General features: G+C 42.5%; 1 protein-coding gene across 1 annotated transcript; it reads right to left on the minus strand.

Moving 5' to 3' along the window:
* Positions 1-318: 318 nt before the first annotated feature.
* Positions 319-19,551, minus strand: LOC124136021 (1-deoxyxylulose-5-phosphate synthase YajO-like). Its single transcript, XM_046501759.2, has 8 exons — positions 19,354-19,551; positions 14,450-14,592; positions 12,769-12,922; positions 8,611-8,784; positions 7,052-7,149; positions 4,337-4,509; positions 3,223-3,362; positions 319-2,085 (listed from the first exon to the last, which is right to left on the minus strand). The coding sequence occupies exons 1-8, from the start codon at positions 19,459-19,461 to the stop codon at positions 1,960-1,962; spliced, it is 1,116 nt and encodes a 371-aa protein (XP_046357715.2). The 5' UTR covers positions 19,462-19,551; the 3' UTR covers positions 319-1,959.
* Between the last annotated feature and the right edge of the window lie 807 nt (positions 19,552-20,358).

Below are 20,358 nucleotides of genomic sequence, written 5' to 3' on the forward strand. Positions count from 1 at the left end.
TACTTTTTTTCCAGGCTAATTTGCATAATGCCTATAGCCTGTTTCTGCCATGTCACTTTGGACTTAGTTTGTTTGTTTTTAATGTTGAAAGTGCCGACAAATTACCTCCTGTAAAGTACATTTTGTATTGAGCACTGAGATAAAACTAGCAAATCCAGACTAGTACTTTTCAAGTTGTTTTGTTATTTCGCATTTACATCTACGTAATGCTTTGTGTCGATTATTAAATCAAGCAAAACAGGGTTTTTTCATTTCCATGAGTACTTTAGTACCTATTCAAAGATTGAAGTTCAAATATCCAGACTAAATGTTCATACATATTTTTAATATTTTATTGTAAAATTTTACCTTTATTGGTATATATGGTGCGGAACTATGGTGTACAGAAGAATATGGTGTAAGAAAAAGCATTAAAATTATACATACTGAATATTGTAAATATACTTCTTCAAATACTGATATATCATGTGAACTGGGTAAATATCCAAAGCATTGCTATTTCATGCTATGTAAATATGATGAATTGGGTTATATAAATTGGTTTCATTTGTAAAATATACATTGTTTAGTTATTGCTTTGGAAATATATGATGCCATCGGGCGGGGACTGTGATGTTTTATTACAAGAGATTTGTTTATGCAAGAATGGTCAGATCGTATATCTAATTCACCAAGGCTATATTTATACCGCATCTACAAATCCCTACTACAACCTGAAAAATATCTATCATCGAATACAAAAATATAAAAATTCTAGTCACCATGTCTTTGCTGACAGTCTATGCAATTTCTGTAAAGAAGACTTAGATGATGAATACCATGCACTAGCTTTATGTCCAGCTTATACTAACTTAAGGTCAAGATCTTTTTGCCCTTGAATAATTATGATATCCTAGCATGCAAAAGTTTGTATTGTTACTCTCAACAGATGACAGCATTTCATTTCAGCTAGCTTGAAAAAAAATGTTTAAACTTAGAAATTCCAAAACCAATGTAAATTGAAGCGTTTTTTCACAATGTATCTAATAGTATCCCAACCCCTGTACTATAGGCCTCATGGCCAGACCATTTTCCAATTCTGTGGATCGATACTCATGCTGGCAATCACTGGGTTGTCTGGTCTAGAATCGATTATTTACAGACCGCCGTCAAATAGCTGGATGTGGCGTTAAACAGCAAATAAACAATAAAAAAATGTTGCAAGAAAGATAGTTCTGACTACTAAAGTTGGCAATGATTTGTTTTTCTGAGAGCCCCTCGTTCTCGGAACAGATGATACTAGGTAGATCTCCATGGTAACTGGAAACAAACATACAGCTTAACTGCCGGGCTAAAGAAAGTCTACACCCAAGTTTGATGGTGACAAAAATGAGACAAACAAGAAATGACTATTCGATGGTGATGCGTTTGAGACGGAGTATCGTCACTGTTCAGCCCAGTTCGTTTTGGTGAGACTTGTCATGTTTTGGTCAAATCTAATGTTCAGTTGTATATTTTCTTTTGCCCATTAGTTTACCTGGAGAGTAGCTCTTGCCACCACATAAAATACCGACGGTTTGTAAATTACCAGAATAAAATTAAACGTCAACCCCAACTTACTAACATAACATGTAAGCGTCTTGATCGTCATAACAACCCTCTTTGTGGACACATTCCTTGTGATTCTACCAAGATGTAAATCCGATCCAAATACCCCGTTCAAATGCCACGCCCTTAAACTATTACAATCGTACATTTCTGTCTGACCATGTCTGTTTTAACATCGCTTAAGACACTCGAATTAATTCCAATCAAGCATCATTTTGTCATGGTTATTTGGGTTTAGCTGTCTGATCTTGTTTGTGAAAATATATCAACCGTTTTCCTTGCTGTTCATATTGTCTTTGTTCTACAGCAAAATATTTTCTTTATTGTGAAGCAGCCTTATATTGCGATTTCTTGTCCTGGGTAGAAGAATGACTACCCGGAACTGTTCTGTACGGAGTACGTTGGAACGAACGGGTTGCTTCGGCCTTTGTTCAGACGAGTGTTGAACTCGTATGGATAAGGAAGTTTGGGCGCCGAAACTGCATCAAGGGCTGCCATCTGCAAAAGAAGGAAATTTCACAGCATCAGAAAGCAGAGTCACGTGACTTTGTGCCATCTTCCAGAGGCAAGAGAGTTAACTGACTATAAAAGTCCAGTTTCCAGCCTTGCCAAACTAGGCTGGTATTATGGAGTTACATTTTGTCCGGACTAACGAGTCTATGCATAGTCCAATCAAAATCGCGCACCGAAATCGAAATCCGGTTCGTAAACTGTCGTGCAGATTTCGATCGATTGCAGGATTTGCAAAGCATGTGCACCGTCAACTCGTTGTCAGCAGATATTATACAAATCTTTTTATGTATTTAATCAAGGTGCTCACGTGATTTGATGCATTTCGCGATGTAAGACCCGTTGTATCACAAAATAGATCTTGATTATCGATCAGATCGTCCTGACTGAGCGCCACCACTTTGTGTGAAGCAAACGCGAGAGGTGGAATCTTATTGGTCCATAGGAGAGGCTTAGAAGGGACATAATTGGCAATAGCCACTGGTGGCGCAACGATCGAGCCCAGTAATTCAAACCTAGTTCGGCAAGGGTGGAAACTGGACTTTTAAAGTCAGTTAACTCCCCTGCCTCGGGAAGATGGGCTTTGTGTATATCAACTTTTCATAGTGTAAAGTGGCGTTAACCCATACTAACTTATTCATTCATATCCCGATGTCATGTCCTGTTGAGAACGACATATTCAAAGGACCATTTCGGATATTACCATTTTGATTAATGGTGTTTGAAATTGCATTTAAATTGATTGTTGATAATAATCACTGGCCGAGCATTGATAAACCACTATCATCCAAAAATAAAAATAGTCATGGAGTCATACTTAAAGGTTAGAAGACTTGAAGTAAGTACGTCGTATTGAATTTTGAATCTCGTAAAGCAAACAAATATTTTAGTAAAATTTGTATAGTTCCCTGTGTTTTTGTTACACATAGCCGGCACTCGAAACGTGATGCTGTGCCTACCTTTATGTGTGATGACAATTTCAAAATTAAGCTCATCATCCAGTGGATAGTCGGCTATTTGAGGCTGAGACAGATAGATATGTACGAATGAATCATAGACGTTTTGGGCTATTATACTTCGTATACATGTCTCTTGAGACAGAAATCGGCTGGTACATGTACGTACGTCCTCGGGTGACAGTTTCCATCCGTTCGCGGCGCCCATGTTGTCGTCCAGCTGGCTCGTCTTGGTTGTCCCTATGAGAACCGACGGCACGATGTCCTTCTGGAGAACCCACCGAAGAGACACTTGGGCAATGGACTTGCCTGGAATTTAACAGATATATCATTACTACATCATCATCATCATCATCATCATAATAATAATAATACCCAAACCCTCTTTTCTGCATTATTTATTTTAATTTGTAAATAATAATGATAATATATAGTACGACGCAGAATATGTATAGGGCGTGATGGAAAATGAGCAATACAAAATTCTTTGGAATGTGCCCGTATACAGCCTCAGATGTATCCAGGCCAACAAACCTGATCTTGTCCTTTTGCCTTAATCCAATGAAATCGATTATATTATTGAATTTTCTGTCCCTTTTGACACCAAAGTGATTGACAAAAATCAGGAAAAACATGGCAAATATGCGGACCTCACTTTCGAAATGTCACGCTTGCATCACAAGTACCAAGTTGTCCGACTCCCCATTGTTCTCGGTGCCTTAGGTTTGGTACCTCCCAATCTGTTGGGGGGCACGGGTGGCCCAGTCGTCTAATGGCGCCGCGATTCGCTGTGCAGAGTTGCGTCCCTTGGGCACGCCAGACACCTATGATTGTGGGTTCGAAATATCCCGGTTCGCCCCAATTATGTTTCTAGGTTTGTCAGCACCATACCCATGCTCGTGGGTTTCACCGAAGTGGTAAAAGTCTGAGACCCGCATCACTTCGGGCTTTCCTCCCACATTAAGCTGACACGCCGCGATATGGCGGCGTTAAACCCAACTCACTCACCCAATCTGTTGACTGACATTGGGAGAGTACCCGGGCTTTCTACCAGGAATACAGCCCTTCTGACAATCTGGGTAATGTAGAAGGCTGCAGTGTTTGGGAGTCTCCACATTCTCCGAAAAGTTCAAGTGCATGAAATATTTAACATGCCATGACATTGACACTAACATGTACTCAACCCTTTCAGGACTCTAAATTCTAGGACAGAATTATTGTCGTGCTAATTGAAGTATGACGATAAAGATCTATGTTCAGTTATAAATGTCGCGTGTGATCACCATGTTTCTTCGCAATGTCCTCCAATGTGTCCAAGGTGTTCCAAATCTGGTCATCCTGGAGAAGAGAGTCCCACGCGGGCCATGCCTGGGCTGCCTGCCCCTTCTCCGCAGCCCAGCCTATTCTGCCTTCCTTGGGACGAGAATCACGCTTGTACTTGCCCGTCAGTAGACCTCTGAAAATAGACATCCAAAAAGACATCACTTTTTTAAACGAACTTTTGAAAGTATTTAACAGAATAACAGTTGATTATATCACATTTATATACAATACCAAAATATGAGGTCTTTGATAGGCATTTATAAGTTGGAAGAACACGAGTACATGACATTTTGTATGGATAGCAGCTTCTTTTATTCTTTGTTACGACGTTGCAGAGCTACGAAAAGTGTCGTGTATTCAATATCAAAGTATGCAAACGAGCTTTGAAAATATTTGATTGTACAGTAGTTATACGAAAATGTTTGAACGAGTTTTCGAACTTATTATGTTGTATTGTATTTATGTTTAATGCCTTAATATTTTTGAAAGTAATTTGAAGTACAACAATAGCACAATATACTATTTGTGTTTTGTATTTGATACCATCAACTTTAAATACAATACCAACATATTTAAAGAACTTTTGAAAAGAAAACACATTTGAAAGTTGTGTATTTTTTGTATTTGATTTAAATACAATACCAAAACATTTAAATATTTTTGATAATTTTTAATAGTATTACATTTATATGTACACAAAGAAAAACGCTAAGCCCACACTAATATATCTCATTATTGTTTGGTCCCAATATTTGTAACAGTCATGAAAGATACAATTACGGCAAGAATTGTTTTCTCGAGATGATGTAATGAGTCATGCTTTACGAAAGCTCACGCGCCATGCATGGTATGTCCGTGCAGCATGCTACCCTCGAGTATCTCTAAAAGCAGTATATCCAAACGTTAAAAACGGCCTACGCCCCCAGGAATATTAAACCTACGGTTGTATACGGCGGGGGCTCGGTGATGGTTTGGGGTGTATCTCTCATGATTGCAGGTTGGATTTGGTCACCATAAGGGTCAACTTAACAGGGGCTTAGTACAACCGGGACGTTTTGAGGCCAGTCGTCGTTCCTCATTTTGACAACCACCCTCTTGCTACTCGACCTCAGTACATGGATGACAATGCCAGGCCTCATCGTTCGCATGTAGTCGTGGATTACATGAGGGCCAGTGCAATAACGGATTGCAATGAGCCAAGATTTAAACCCCCTTGAACATGTATGATATATATACAGGCACGAGATCGTCCTGTACAAGATTTACGCCAATTGGAAGCAGCATTGCTTCAGGAGTGGTTGTTGACCCATCAATAGATCCAACGTCTGACTGGAGCCATGAGACGTAGGGTGGAATGCGTCATCCGGGCACGTGGCCGTTATACCCGCTCCTGATCTGTTTCACGTGTCATGTCAAGTAGAGACTTTAAGGAACATTTTCACATGAAACATCCAACGTAACTCGTTTACTTAATCCTGCAGCTCCATACTTTTTTTGGAGGTATTGTCTAAGGTCAAAAACAGTACCTGTGTTACCATGATGTGTTTGTCAGTAAATTTCAATCACAACTCACCAATAGCTTCTTTATTTGTTGTCAAATGTTTGTTCTATCCGATGACATTGGTATCGCCCAGCTCCTGTGGTCTGTCATCCCATGCCATGATTTTTTGCCATTTGTCATGGTTCAGAAATATGGGTGTGCTTAACTTTTTTCTTTGTGTATATAATACCAAAATAGATCAATGAGGTTTTGAAAATATTTGACAAAATAGCATGTATACATATATACCTAATACCAAAATATTAGCACTAGCATTGTTTTAAATAGACATGAAGACATTCTTGTCAACAATAAGATATTTACAAGTGCGTTCTATTGTATGTCAGCCCGTTTTTAAATGTTTCATTTCTCGTGAACATGATCATAATCAATGGGACTGGCCAACCCAACATTGAGGCGGGGCGGTCGGGTAGCCTAGTGGTTAAAGCGTTCGCTCGTCACGCCGAAGACCCGGGTTCGAATCCCGACGTGGGTACAATGTGTGAAGCCCATTTAAGGTGTCCCCCGCCGTGATCGCTGGAATATTGCTACAAGCGGCGTTAAACCATACTCACTCACTCACCAACATTGAGGCTGGTGTGTAACTCCCATTCTGATTGGTCCTCTAGATCTAGTATCATAGCCAGTGAAAGGCTGGCAATTTGAGATAGCGAGAACCACGGGAAAGGATCCAAGGGTTAGTGTGAGTCCTGACGATACAGATCGAGGGTGTCTATGCGTGTAAGGGGAATGGGATTCTAGGCATTATTGTAGGTTATATACAGAGTTCGGTCATCGTGTCTCCTGAATAATGGGGGCACGGGTGGCCCAGTCGTCTAAGGCGCCGCGATTCGCTGTGCAGAGTTGCGTCCCTTGGACACGCCAGAAACCTATGATTGTGGGTTCGAATCCCGGTTCGCCCCAATTATGTTTCTAGGTTTGTCAGCACCAACCCGTGCTCGTTGGTTTCACCGAAGTGATAAACGTCTGAGACCTGCGTCACTTCGGGCTTTCCTCGCACATTAAGCTGGCACGCCGTGATATAACTGGAATAATGTTAAAAGCGGCGTTAAACCCAACTCACTCACTCACTCACTCACTCACTCCTGAATAATGCGCCGTTCGATCAACTTACGCCTTTAAGGGACTCCATGGTAGAACACCCAAACCGTTGGCCTTACACACTTGGAAAGCCTCGAGCTCTGAATCCCGGCTCACTAGACTGTATTGTTGCTATAGAACACAAATAAATCATTTCATCATATAATGGGTAGGTTTCTCGGCAGGATAAAGCCAACGGATAAAAACGATATCCGTTGGGTCATATGCGGATAGAGATGCAAATATCAAAGGTGAAGTAGGGACTACTTTCAGTGTTTATAAACAAACATGGCGTCGCCCTTGTCATTTGGCATTCGAGTCAGAATTTACCATCGGGAATCTGGATAAACTACTATCATTATCAAAAGAACAGTCTAATATACTTAAATCAGTGTCTAGCTGTGACGTAGCTAAGGCATTTTAGAAGTTTTGGCAACTTTGGAGATATAAATTTCGAAACAATTTTGCGAGGGCACAAGGCCTAGCCAAGCGGGATCAGTAGCCATATCTGTGCTTGTAGACCTCTGCGCCTTGAAACCTTTCCACAAATAAAAATAGTTGAATTTGGCCGAAATATTTTGAATTGTTACCTTGTTTCGTTTTGTCGCTCTGTGTATATCTGATTGCACTTTTTAACATTATTGCAGGACAGGCGACTGTCAACAGCGTCTGAACGTGGCCGTGACGTCTCATAGACTAGGGTAAGAGTAGCTTCCCTTTGACAAAGGGCAGTTACTCTAGCGGACAGACTGATGGATTGCCGCGAAAGGCAAGTAAAAGCTCGGCAAGGCTCGCTACATACAATGTTTATTCCTAATGCCGGATATTTACCATCCCAAAACACACTCGCGTGATAACCTCTATTTATTTTATCAATTTAAACTAGTACATGTTATACTTAAAGGGGGACTCTGTTCCCATGTTCAGTTTAGGTCTCGATGTCTTGGTCTTGAAACTTTGTCATGAGTGTATTTAAAACAAAACTTCTAGTTAGAAGACAAAGTAGGTTTTAAACGTTGATCAAACGTACTGAGACTGCAATTAGCCAGAGGCGAGTGCCCATTAAACAACACCAATTGTATCTTCTTGGAATTAGGGGCGGTCGGGTAGCCTGGTGGTTAAAGCGTTCGCTCGTCACGCCGAAGACCCGGGTTCGATTCCCAACATTGGTACAATGTGTGAAGCCCATTTCTGGTGTACCCCGCCGTGATATTGCTGGAATATTGCTAAAAACGGCGTAAAATCAAACTCACTCACTTACTCATTCTTGGAATTGGTTGGCACGGTTGCCCCTTCGGCTGATCAGTTGTGATCCGGAGGCATGGGTTCAAATCCTAGATTGCAACCAATTATTTTTTTCGGGTTTGTCAACACAGAACCCAAGGTTCACCAAGGTGTAAACGTCACTCTGGAGTTTTCTACAATATTAAACTGACCCAACCAGGGTCAGCGGATCCTGACTCAGCACGGCAAACGAAGGAGCCCCTAACAACAGAGCCAACCATGCCCATTCTATTATAGGAATATTTGATCCAGCACCTCTGTGTATGCCAATGGTGACATGGCACCTGTCTGTGGTGATATGGCACCTACCTGTAAACTGATGAAGGGGCTTGTCCCCATCATCTGGGTGAGGTCGACCAGGCGCTGCATCTGCCAGCCAAGCATGTTGCTGGCCCCAATGTACCGGACCTTGCCACAACGGACCAGGTCGTCTAGCGTCCGCACAGTCTCCTCCACGGGGGTGGCGTCGTCCCAAAGGTGCATCTGCAACGTCACAACTGCAACGTCATAACTACGCCCCAGAAGGTGCACTCTCACGCTTTACATCGCTCGTAATGTTACAGCACAATGACGGGTGCACCGAAAATTATGTTTATGTTCTGTTTATATTTACAGTGCATTTCCAAATACCGTTATGAAGATGTAATTGGCTCCGTATCAAACAATCTTATATCTATTTTTAAATATACATATTTAGATGTTGATGGTTAAGCCCCATATGTCCAGAAAATTCAAAGTTTTCTTTGCTCAAAGGTGTTTCTTGTTTTTTGCTCAAATACACAGGTGCAACTTTAATTATTGCCACGTGTATTTCAACTAATTTCTAGAAATAATTTAAAACATTTAATTTGGTTCGTGGGCTATTGCAATTTCCATTATGTTTAAAATATAGGCATTTAGAGGTACATGGAACTACAACAGTGTCCACACAGCCTCTTTAAAATGCTTTTCTGGGCTATGAATCTGGAAATTGATAATTCATATAGAATCAACTCCGAAGAGAGTTTGTCGGTTGGTTTGTTGTTTAACGCCGCACTCAGCAATATTCCAGCTATATGACGGCGGTCTGTATATAATCAAGTCTGGACCAGACAATGTAGCGATTGATATCATGAGCATCGATCCACGCAATTGGGATAGATGACATGTATGTACCAATTCAGCGAGCCTGACCACCCGATCCCGTTAGTCGCCTTTACGACACGCATAGTCGCCTTTTACGGCAAGCATGGGTTGCTGAACACCTATTCTATCCCGGAATCTTCACGGGTCAACTCCGAAGAGAGTGAGTGTGCGAGTGAGTTAGCATGTATGTATGGTGCTGACAAACCTAGACACAAATCGATTCGAACCAAGTTTCGCACCAACGAGCACAGGTTTTCTGGCATCCCCAAGTGCTGTAAATCAATGCCGCGCTCGGTGCCGTCTCAGACCCCTGGGCCATCCGTAACCTTCACTCTGCGGGAAATTAGTTCGTGACCTTCGCTGCCCGTATAGTGGATTCTCAAAAGCTCAAACGATTTGCTTGAATTTGAATGTCAATAAGAACCAAGATCAAAACAAAAAATTGATTTTCATCTTTGTACACCATTATCCCACACGACAAACTTAAGGAAAACTTAATCGATGGTTGTCATCTGCAGTTCAATGAGAAACCAGTATGTGAATTGTGGGGAATTTTGTGATACGCTTTTAAGGCAACGTTCGTTACAGGCTATGCTCGTGATCCCAATAGGGCTGGGACGGGTAACTCGGGTACTCGGGTCGGGTGGAGCATGTGCAGGACCCGGGTACCCACAGGACTACCCGGTCCCGTGGTTTGTCATGTGATACATTGTTTAATGACAATAACTCACTATAGCTCAGTGGTTACACTACAAGTCGCTTATGCTCTGTCTGACGATGCACGCATTCTTTTTTACTTGCATATGTTTGAGTAAAGATGACGCTTCAGTCAACTTCCGTGTAGGCATGATCAGCTCGTTTGATACATGTATCAAAATAGTTACTGTCTGAGCTGAAACAATAGATTTGGACACGTCACAGCCCTTGTGCCCAATGTGACAAGATTCAGATTGAGGGAGCGACCCTTGAGCGACCCCCCCCCCCCCCCCCCCCCCCCCGGCCTCATTCGTATATAAAAGTGCTAACGCTGCGCTTCTATGTGATGATGTGACCTATGTTAGTTGCAGTGTTTGTAAGTTTGTTAGGTTTGTTAAGCTCACTCTTAATAACTGCTCGATTGGCATTCTATAAGTTGGAGAGTTGATTACAAAACGGACGACTTTATGGATAACAACTTGTGATTTATTACTTGCCCGTGAAGAGATCACCCGTTTAATAAACATATAGCTTTATTACACATTGTGTAATACCAAAACGCGTGCTTATGTACTCTCGGAACACGTTTCACGAACAAATATTGAAAGCTCTCAACATCTCTTGGCTTATTCAACGACATTGCGTGTGGAGTTGATAGATCACTGAGAGGAGCTTATGCACACTCGATGACCCCAGCAACCTTGTTGCTAGGCTGACGTCACATGGCATTGTTTCGCCGATGGATCTTGCATCAAAATTCCACAAATTACGTCATCGGGTATTGTGACGTTATCGAAAACTTTGAGGTGCAAGGCCCGTTCCACAAGGCGATCGTATTGTAGCGCAACGACAGTCGTTGGTCTAAGTTAAAGTATGTGAGATGCGAAAGTCTTAGCCCTACGATAACTTTGTGAATTCTAAAGGTAGACCCGTTGCATGGTATGAAATTCATACGTTTCAACTTTTGACGTGTTTGAAGTATTATTCTGTTAAACTCAATTTGACTATGTCCTGGATCATGTAGGTGTCAGCCAATTCATACTCAACAGTATAATTAAAAAAACGTTATAAATTGCAAGTAATAAATAAAATACTAAACTCGCTCCCGTGTAAAACCAATTTTATGAAACTCGTGAATAGTTGTGGTATCTGACTCGCTTTCGCTCGTCAGATACCACAACTATTCACTCGTTTCATAAAATTGGTATTACACGGGAGCTCGTTTAGTATTCTATATTTATTGCATGTGGAGAAGTTTCGATGTAAAGCCTGGCACCATTATCTAGTTTGATAGCCTCGGCTAACAACTTGGGATGAATGACCCACTACGACGACCTCCTTGTCGCCCATCAAGGCATACAATTTTCAAAATAAGAAACGCACAGGTAGTATGTAGTTCTTTGAACCTGACTACACAAAAAAGTCGGTATTTAAATTGGATATATGTTATTCGAAAATGTTGGTAATAATAATTCATATAGAATCAACTCCGAAGAGAGTTTGTCGGTTGGTTTGTTGTTTAACGCCGCACTCAGTAATATTCCAGCTATATGACGGCGGTCTGTATATAATCAAGTGACCTTATATTCGACAATGCATGTCGATTTGCAATGTCTTAAACGGCATTGTTTTCAGACTTGTTCTAAAATGTCATGGAGGAAAACAGTAAAGATAAATGCACGTGCAAGTTATGTCATTTGTAACTCGTCGTAGTGGCTATAAAAAGGCAAGCATAAGTCAATAACTTTTCAATCAATTGTCAACATTTTTCAAGTTCGAAATTGCCGAGACTCAGTGTTGCCGATCGGAACATCGCCACAGGACGTATCCAAAGAGGGGAATCGCAGTCTTCTGTTGCGTGCACGCCACTGGAACGTCCACCACGGCACCATTTGCCGGCTTTGGGGCCGATACACAGTTCCACTACGGACCGTCCGAGAACCGACCGCAATGCCACAGCAACGGAGACTGCAGGACGCATTCCTGGTTTGAGGAGGAAATCGGACCAGACTGTCAGGAACCATCTTCGCGACGCTGGAATCCGACCCACAAGACCAGTTATCGTCCCTGTTTTGCAACAGATCCATCGACAGTGGTTGGTGCCATACGTTACAGCCTTGGAATTGGAATTTGAGAAACTGGAGACGAATGTCGTTTAGCGATGAATCACGATTTCTTCTTCACCAGCGAGATGGAAGACAACGTGTTTATCGTCGTCGAAATTAGCGTTTTGCTCAAGAATTTAGGTGTTGGTAGTGTCATGGTCAGGCTCGCTGATGCATGTCATCGTATCCTAATTGTGTGGATCGATACTTATGATGTCAATCACCGGATTGTCTGAGTGCGGCGTAGGTTTCGGGAACGTCTGGGGCGGTCGGGTAGCCTAGTGGTTAAAGCGTTCTCCCGATTCCCGACATGGGTACAATGTTTGAACCTATTTCTGGTCCCCCGCCGTGATATTGCTGGAATATTGCTAAAAGCGGCGTAAAACCATACTCACTCACTCCTTGTGAGAGACTCGGATATAACAATTATCCCCGTGTTCCCATTAATAATGACGTTTTTCATTATGGCGGTTCGTAGGTTCAGTTAATCCGACTTTGTTTCTTCCGAGGTTGACTGGACATATACCTGACACCGTCTTACCTGAAACAGATCCACGTAGTCGGTCTGAAGCCTCTCAAGACTGGTCTGGATGCCTTCCACGATGTGGCGTCGACTTAGACCAACACTGTTCGGGTTGCTTGCAGACACGGGGAACCTCACTTTGGTGGCGATCACAAACCTTTCCCTCTCTTGTCTGAAACAGCGAGTGAGTGAGTGAGTGAGTGAGTGAGTGAGTGACTGAGTGAGTGACTGAGTGAGTGACTGAGTGAGTGAGTGGGGGGTTGTTTGGTTGGGTGAGTGAGTGAGTGAGTGAGTGGTGGGTTTGGTGAGTGAGTGATTGAGTGAGTCGGGGTGGGTTTGGTGAGTGAGTCAGTATTAGGTGGGTGGTAGGATTGATTGATTGTGTGCGTTTTGGTGAATGAGTGTGTGAGTGACAGTATATGCATATTTCTTGATACATCTGGAACGATTACACAATGACAATACCAAGTGAAGGTACTGGTATGAGGTACTGGTCTGAGGTACTGATATGAGGTACTGGTCTGAGGTACTGGTCTGAGGTACTGGTATGAGGTACTGGTATGAGGTACTGGTATGAGGTACTGATATGAGGTACTGGTCTGAGGTACTGGTCTGAGGTACTGGTATGAGGTACTGGTCTGAGGTACTGGTATGAGGTACTGGTATGAGGTACTGATATGAGGTACTGGTCTGAGGTACTCGTATGAGATACTGGTCTGAGGTACTGGTCTGAGGTACTGGTATGAGGTACTCTTATGAGGTACTGATATGAGGTACTGGTCTGAGGTACTGGTATGAGGTACTGGTTTGAGGTACTGATATGAGGTATTGGTCTGAGGTACTGGTATGAGGTACTGATATGAGGTACTGGTATGAGGTACTGATATGAGGTACTGGTCTCAGGTACTGGTATGAGGTACTGGTCTGAGGTCATGATATGAGGTACTGGTATGAGGTACTGGTATGAGGTACTGGTCTGAGGTACTGGTATGAGGTACTGGTATGAGGTACTGATATGAGGTACTGGTCTGAGGTACTGATATGAGGTACTGGTATGAGATACTGGTATGAGGTACTGGTCTGAGGTACTGGTATGAGGTACTGGTATGAGGTCATGATATGAGGTACTGGTATGAGGTCATGATATGAGGTACTGGTCTGAGGTACTGATATGAGGTACTGATCTGAGGTACTGGTATGAGGTACTGGTATGAGGTACTGATATGAGGTACTGATATGAGGTACTGGTATGAGGTACTGTTATGAGGTACTGGTATGAGGTACTGATATGAGGTACTGGTATGAGGTACTGTTATGAGGTACTGGTATGAGGTACTGATATGAGGTACTGATATGATGCACTGGTATGAGGTACTGATATGAGGTACTGGTATGAGGTACTGGTATGAGGTACTGGTATGAGGAATTTGGGGCCTATTCTGACCTGGAATACCCGCAGAGTGAACACCTTGTGACCATACCCACTGAGAGAAAGTACACCTGCGTTGTATGGATTTCTGGGATTCCTGTTTTGGCTAATGAAAAAGAGCAATCAAATCGTCACCACTCGGGTCTTTCCGTTACCTACCAGCAGGCTAATCAGTAATGCCAATTTGGGTGTCACCTACATGCTAGTAACTTGCAAATGCGATTTCCTACTCAAGCTGTATCACAGAAACTCTCTCAACAGTCTACTAACTTCTTGATCCAGCTGCCCAATATCGACTCCGACTTGCCGCTGGAATAGGCGTCTGCGGTGTCGATGAAGTTGCCGCCCCATTCCACGTATCTGTCAAGGATCTGGTGAGCTAACTCCTCGCTTGTCTGACCCCACATGCCGAGCTGAAGCGAAAGAAGAGTTGGGGGTCGTTGGTTCGGTAACTTGAAACAGTTGTATAAGTTCTATCAAGGTGTTGTAGCTTAAAGTGGGAGGTAAGCCCAAACTGACGCATGTTGCAGACATTACCTGTCTCCAGGAAACTTGCCTTTTTGGATAATGAAGGACAACATCTGCATATTAACCATTCCTAGACATTTAATACACCATAAATAAACATATACACAACATAACGAGCACAACACCTCCTGAGTAATCGAGTACATAGATTGATTGATTTTGAAGCAGCTGCGCTCAACCGCAGGAGAGTCTACAGAGAGTCTGAAAACCGTCTGGAGAGATTGAAAGATCAGCTTCACCAGGGACTCAAGACTCCACTCCAGTTACTGGATGCTAAAAGCTTCTATGCAGGGTTGGAGTAAACAAAGAATATTCAGAGCCATTCAATTCAAATAAGACCTTTCGACTTTTAAAACAACACAGCAAGTCTCACCTCAGTCTGTTAAAGATAAGCAAACCCATGAAGCGTGTTCATCTGGTAGTACAATAGAGGATTAAAAAGGTCGTCTGACGGGCGAGTTAACGAAGAGGAAACTAAGTTCGCACGAGTTTTAACTGACAGGTGAACTAAGTTCTATTTCATTAATGATAGAGACCGCCTCCGTGGTCTAGTGGTAGAGCGTCCGCCCGGAGAGCGGAAGGTCAGGGGTTTCGATCCCAGGCCGCGTCATACCAAAAGATGGTACTTGTTGTTACCCTTCTGGCGCTCGGCGTTAAGGGGCTAAGGAGCTAGCACTATTAATCGGCATCAGTCGACACACACGTGCATGCACGTCGCAATAAGTGCAATAATCTTGGACGTGACGTTAAACCCAATTTCACCCCACTTCCCCTCATTAATGATATTCACTCAGTTGTATATAATCATTGCGTTTAGAATTCGCCTTCATGCCATTATAACTGATGTTCAGGTTAACGTACATGTCCTTATTTTCAACAGACAAGGACCGCCTTCGTGGTCTAGTGGTAGAGCGTCCGCCCGGAGAGCGGTTCGATCCCCGGCCGCGACATACGAAAAGATGTTAAAAGAACTTACTTGTTGTTACCCTGTCTGGCGCTCGGCATTAAGGGGCTAAAACAAGGACTGGTCGGCTCGGAGTCAGTATACTGTGTCTGAATGGGGTATTCATGTTAAACTGCGGCATGGTATCTCAGTGGGCTAGCACTATAAATCGGCATCAGTCCGGACTAGTACAAGCAGCCACACATACACGTGCATCCACGTCGCTATATAAGTGCAATAATCTTGGACGCGACGTTAAAAACCCATTCCACCTCACCACCACCTTCCACAGACAAGTGTCGTTTAAGAACGTCGTATAGGATTGGTCTATACATCTTCTTAAATTCTTATTTGCAATATCGCTGATATATCCTTTACACGATTCCCAGGCTTAACAACAGGAACATGGTTAAGCTTCTGTTACATGCGGCCCCGCGGAGTGAATACGGTTTTACGCCGCTTTTAGCAATATTCCAGCAATATCACGGCGGGGGACACAAGAAATGGGCTTCACACATTGTACCCATGTCGGGAATCGAACCCGGGTCTTCAACGTGACGACCGACGTAACCACTAGGCTACCTTATCGCCCCACGGCCCCGCGGAACTTAGGCATTGAAATGTGCAGATTTAAACCACTAGCCATCCGGGCCGCGAGTGCAATAAAGTAGCAAGTTTTACATTTCTTTGTTCACTTGAATGTTCCAAAATTCGGTGGACATTAGACAAGTATAAATTTGTATTTCTTTGATGGTATTAATAAATTCTTACCTTTTCACACAGCTTAAAATATATAAATAAGAATGATACCTATATTTTAATATTGCTTTCATATTTCAAACATATCTCGAATCAGCATCGTCCTTGCTAGAAGACCACGACCAATATCCAAAGTTCAGCGAGTGACCTCCAACTAACAAAAGTCCAACGATGCCTATTGGCTTGTCTCCCCTTGTAAACAAATCTTCATGAGTGAGTGAGTGAGTGAGTGAGTTGGGTTTAACGCCGCGTTTAACAGTATTCCAGTTATATCGCGGCGTGTCAGCTTAATGTGGGAGGAAAGCCCGAAGTGATGCAGGTCTCAGACGTTTTCCACTTCGGTGAAACCCACGAGCACGGGTATGGTGCTGATAAACCTAGAAACATAATCGGGGCAAACCGGGATTCGAACCCACAAGCATAGGTTTCTGGCGCTTCTGGGAGGCAACTCTGCACAGCGAATCGCGGCGCCTTGGACGACTGGGCCACCCGTGCCCCCTCTTCATGTGTGAGTGAGCAAGGTGTTTTAGAGCCACTTTGTGTGGTATTCCAGTTATATCACTGCGCGACAGCTTGATATCGATGTGGGAGGAGAGTACAAAGTGATGCAGGTCTCAAACGCCTTCCAGGTCAGTAAAGCACACGAGTGTGTGGTGCTGACAAACCAAGAACCATGATTAGGACACACCGGGATTCGAATCCACGATCATAGGTTTCTGGCATACCCAAGGCATGCAACTCTTCACAGCGAATTATGGGAACTCGGCCACCCGTGCCCCCAAACGAATCTTAAGCCCTTATGAAGGGCTGAGTTGATTACCGTGAAGAATAGTGTAATAACGTCAACTCGAATTCCCAAATGTCGAGATATCCGTTATTCGAGACAAGCGGGACGCCGATATTTCACCAGTATACATAAATGGATTGAACAATATATTGAGTACATGGAGTTCGAGTAAACAGGGTTTAATTGTAAGACCCCCACATCTTCGAATTCCTCCGTACATGCAACGATAAATCCATCGTGGCTCACAATAACAGACGTGCCCGAGTGAGCATGGTTTTACACAGCGAGGGGCACCAGAAATGGGCTTCACACATTGTACCCATGTCGGGAATCGAACCCGGGTGTTCGGCGTGACGGGAGAACGCTTTAACCACTAGGCTACCCGACCGCCCCAGACATGCCCGAAACCTATGATCGTAGATTCGAATCTGTGTGATTCACCCTGACTTTGTTTCTACTCGTTTCACTAATGTTTTTGGGTTGTTGTTTTTTGTTGTTGTTTAACGCCGCACTTACATTGACATCATGAGCATCGATCAACACAATTAGGATAATTACGATTACAAGTCTTAGTCAGCGAGCCTGACCACCCGATCATATTTAGTCGCCTCTTACGACAAGCTTAGTCGGCTTTTACGGCAAGCATGGGTTGCTGAAGATATATTCTACCCCGGATCTTCACGGGTCTTCAGTGACTCTTCACCAAAGTACAATTCATGTCTCGAAGTACGGATAAGGCGATATGTCTTGGACGTTCACCGTGAAGTCTTCAGGCTGTTTTGGCATGCAAACATGCTCCTGTTATCTCGGATGATAACAATATAGGTCAGGTGGCTTAATCATGATGATGAATACAGCCACTAGCCTTCGAGACGACACTCACATATTAAAAGCTTATTGACCTTGACCCAGTTAGGTAATCTATAATCTGTCACATGGATTTGTTTAGAGGCCGATTTGTTTCATCATTTGCGGGGTAAATCTAGCTGTGCGGGGTTTTTTTTAAATAAAACGAAGTTAATGTTCTTTGCTGGTTTTCCTGTGTGCAGTGAACGTATACATTTCTGCAGTGTATGTTCGGAAGCAGCGACTGTCAGAATACTCTGTTCTAAATTACTGCCAACCCTCTTGTTCCCATCCGAGCACAACACAAACCACACCCACCAACCTCCCTAAACACACACACACACACACACACACACACACACACACACACACACGCACACACACACACACACACACACACACACACGCACACACGCACACACACACAAAACAGTCTCTACAGCCAAAACCACACCCACCAGCCTCCCCACCCACACCCACATCCAAACAATGACCTATGGACCATCAGTCTCTACCTTTTAATCTTATATCAATGTGAATTCGCATGGGGTAGGCGTTTCCTTCAACTGGTAACCTGCAAGAAGACTCGTCCCCCTGTCGTTGAATGTTATGTGCGAAAATACGACAAACCAGTCAGAATGTGCGTATGATTTCAAGTTGTTCGTCAAAGAATCCCTCGCAAATAATTTTTGATTTTACATATGTCTTGCATCTAAAAATATACCCAAGACAAATTTAAATGTGTTCAATCATACTGTATAATTTCGCATGTCCAGATGTGCTTTAAATTGCATCTGAAATATATATATAATATATAGGGAAAAATATGTGAACCATTACGAAACGAGTTGACAATTGCTTTAGGTATGTCCGTTTGCGCGAAGACGGAACCCGGTGCAAAAATTGCCATGAGATGGGCACGAGTCGCTATTCGGCTTGTCCCGGAATAACACATTAGTCACGAATGCATCACACCCCGTGCATGCATATATCACATAGTGCGTATTTATACCGCTGAAGTGCATCTGGGCCCTGATAGCCTCGATAGCCTTGACCTGCCGCAAAAGTACTCGTTTGCTGTAATCAGGTGTAATGCAAGGATGTCTCCTTCGTTACTACGACCACTCCTATTAAAAAAATCAAAACCATGATACACACACGTGCACCATTATTTCAATTTCTCTATGCTGAGAGGTGGGTATCAAAATCTACTAAACTGAAAATAAATGGATTATTTTAATTAACATAAGCTATCAGTGCAGGTAAAATAATACAATATTTTAACATGTAGCATATAATAGGTTTACATACGTTGTTATCTCCAAAGGTCATTGTCCCAAGGCATATATTTGCCACTTTTAGTCCAGACTTGCCCAGAAAGTTGTAAACCACTTTGGATTCTTCTGGTACCGCCGCCATCACGAACTATGGTTGAAGACAAAAAGTAAAAATAACGCAACGCAGCACACGTCCAGCTGTCAGAAAACTAGAGTACAAAGTGTATTGGGAAGGGAGTCAACTCTTTTATATCCGCTAAAGGAGAAGATAACGAAATATGGATGAGCAGAGAGATCTACGGAAGCCTTTTAGGGCCATTCTTTTTTAATTTTTCGATACTATCTTGAAATTTCAAGATACTAAGTTGAAATGTCAAGAAACTAAGTTGAAATTTCAGGATACAGAAGTTGAAATTTCAAGATATTAAGTTGAAAATTCAAGATACTAAGTTGAAATTTCCAGTTAATAGGGATATGAATTTTTTTGGAAATGGCGCTAAAAGGCTTCCGTATTTTAGGGCCATTTGTTTTTTTTTAATTTTTTCGATACAATCTTGACATTTCAATATATTAAGTTGAAATTTCAAGATACTAAATTGAAATTTCAACTAACTATCTTGAAATTTCAACTTAATATCTTGAAATTTCAACTTAGTATTTTGAAATTTTAAGATAGTATCTTGAAATTTCAACTTAGTATCTTGAAATTTCGAGACAGTATCTTGAAATTTCAACTTAGTTTCTTGAAATTCCAACTTAGTATCTTGAAATTTCAAGTTAGTATTGAAAAAAATATAAAAAACAAATGGCCCTAAAAGGTTTCCGTAGGTCGGTTATTTGACTGGTTGAAGAATACTTTCTGTCAGTCGAGACTTGAACCTCGGACAGCGGCTAGGCAGGTTGGCTCTCTGACGCCTCTGGGATGCTGCCTGGCCATGTCTGTCTCGTTACCATAATCATGATTGTATAAATGTTGTGTTTATTACGTCACAAATAAAGTGTTGTGGACCCACTGATGGACTCCTGTGTTTGAAGGACA

The sequence above is a fragment of the Haliotis rufescens genome, unplaced genomic scaffold (assembly GCF_023055435.1).
Source record: "Haliotis rufescens isolate VD_foot unplaced genomic scaffold, xgHalRufe1.0.p SCAF_76, whole genome shotgun sequence".
In the NCBI taxonomy this organism is placed as follows: domain Eukaryota; kingdom Metazoa; phylum Mollusca; class Gastropoda; order Lepetellida; family Haliotidae; genus Haliotis; species Haliotis rufescens.

What these genes read in the sequence shown, in the direction of transcription:
- LOC124136021 (XM_046501759.2), bottom strand. Translation starts at nt 19,461, where the DNA reads ATGGCGGCGGTACCAGAAGAATCCAAAGTGGTTTACAACTTTCTGGGC. An exon ending in CCATGGAGTCCCTTAAAGGC is followed by an intron (nt 4,510 to 7,051) that starts GTAAGTTGATCG and finishes GTCTATTTTCAG; the next exon opens with AGGTCTACTGACGGGCAAGT. An exon ending in GGAAACTGTCACCCGAGGAC is followed by an intron (nt 2,086 to 3,222) that starts GTACGTACATGT and finishes CTTCTTTTGCAG; the next exon opens with ATGGCAGCCCTTGATGCAGT.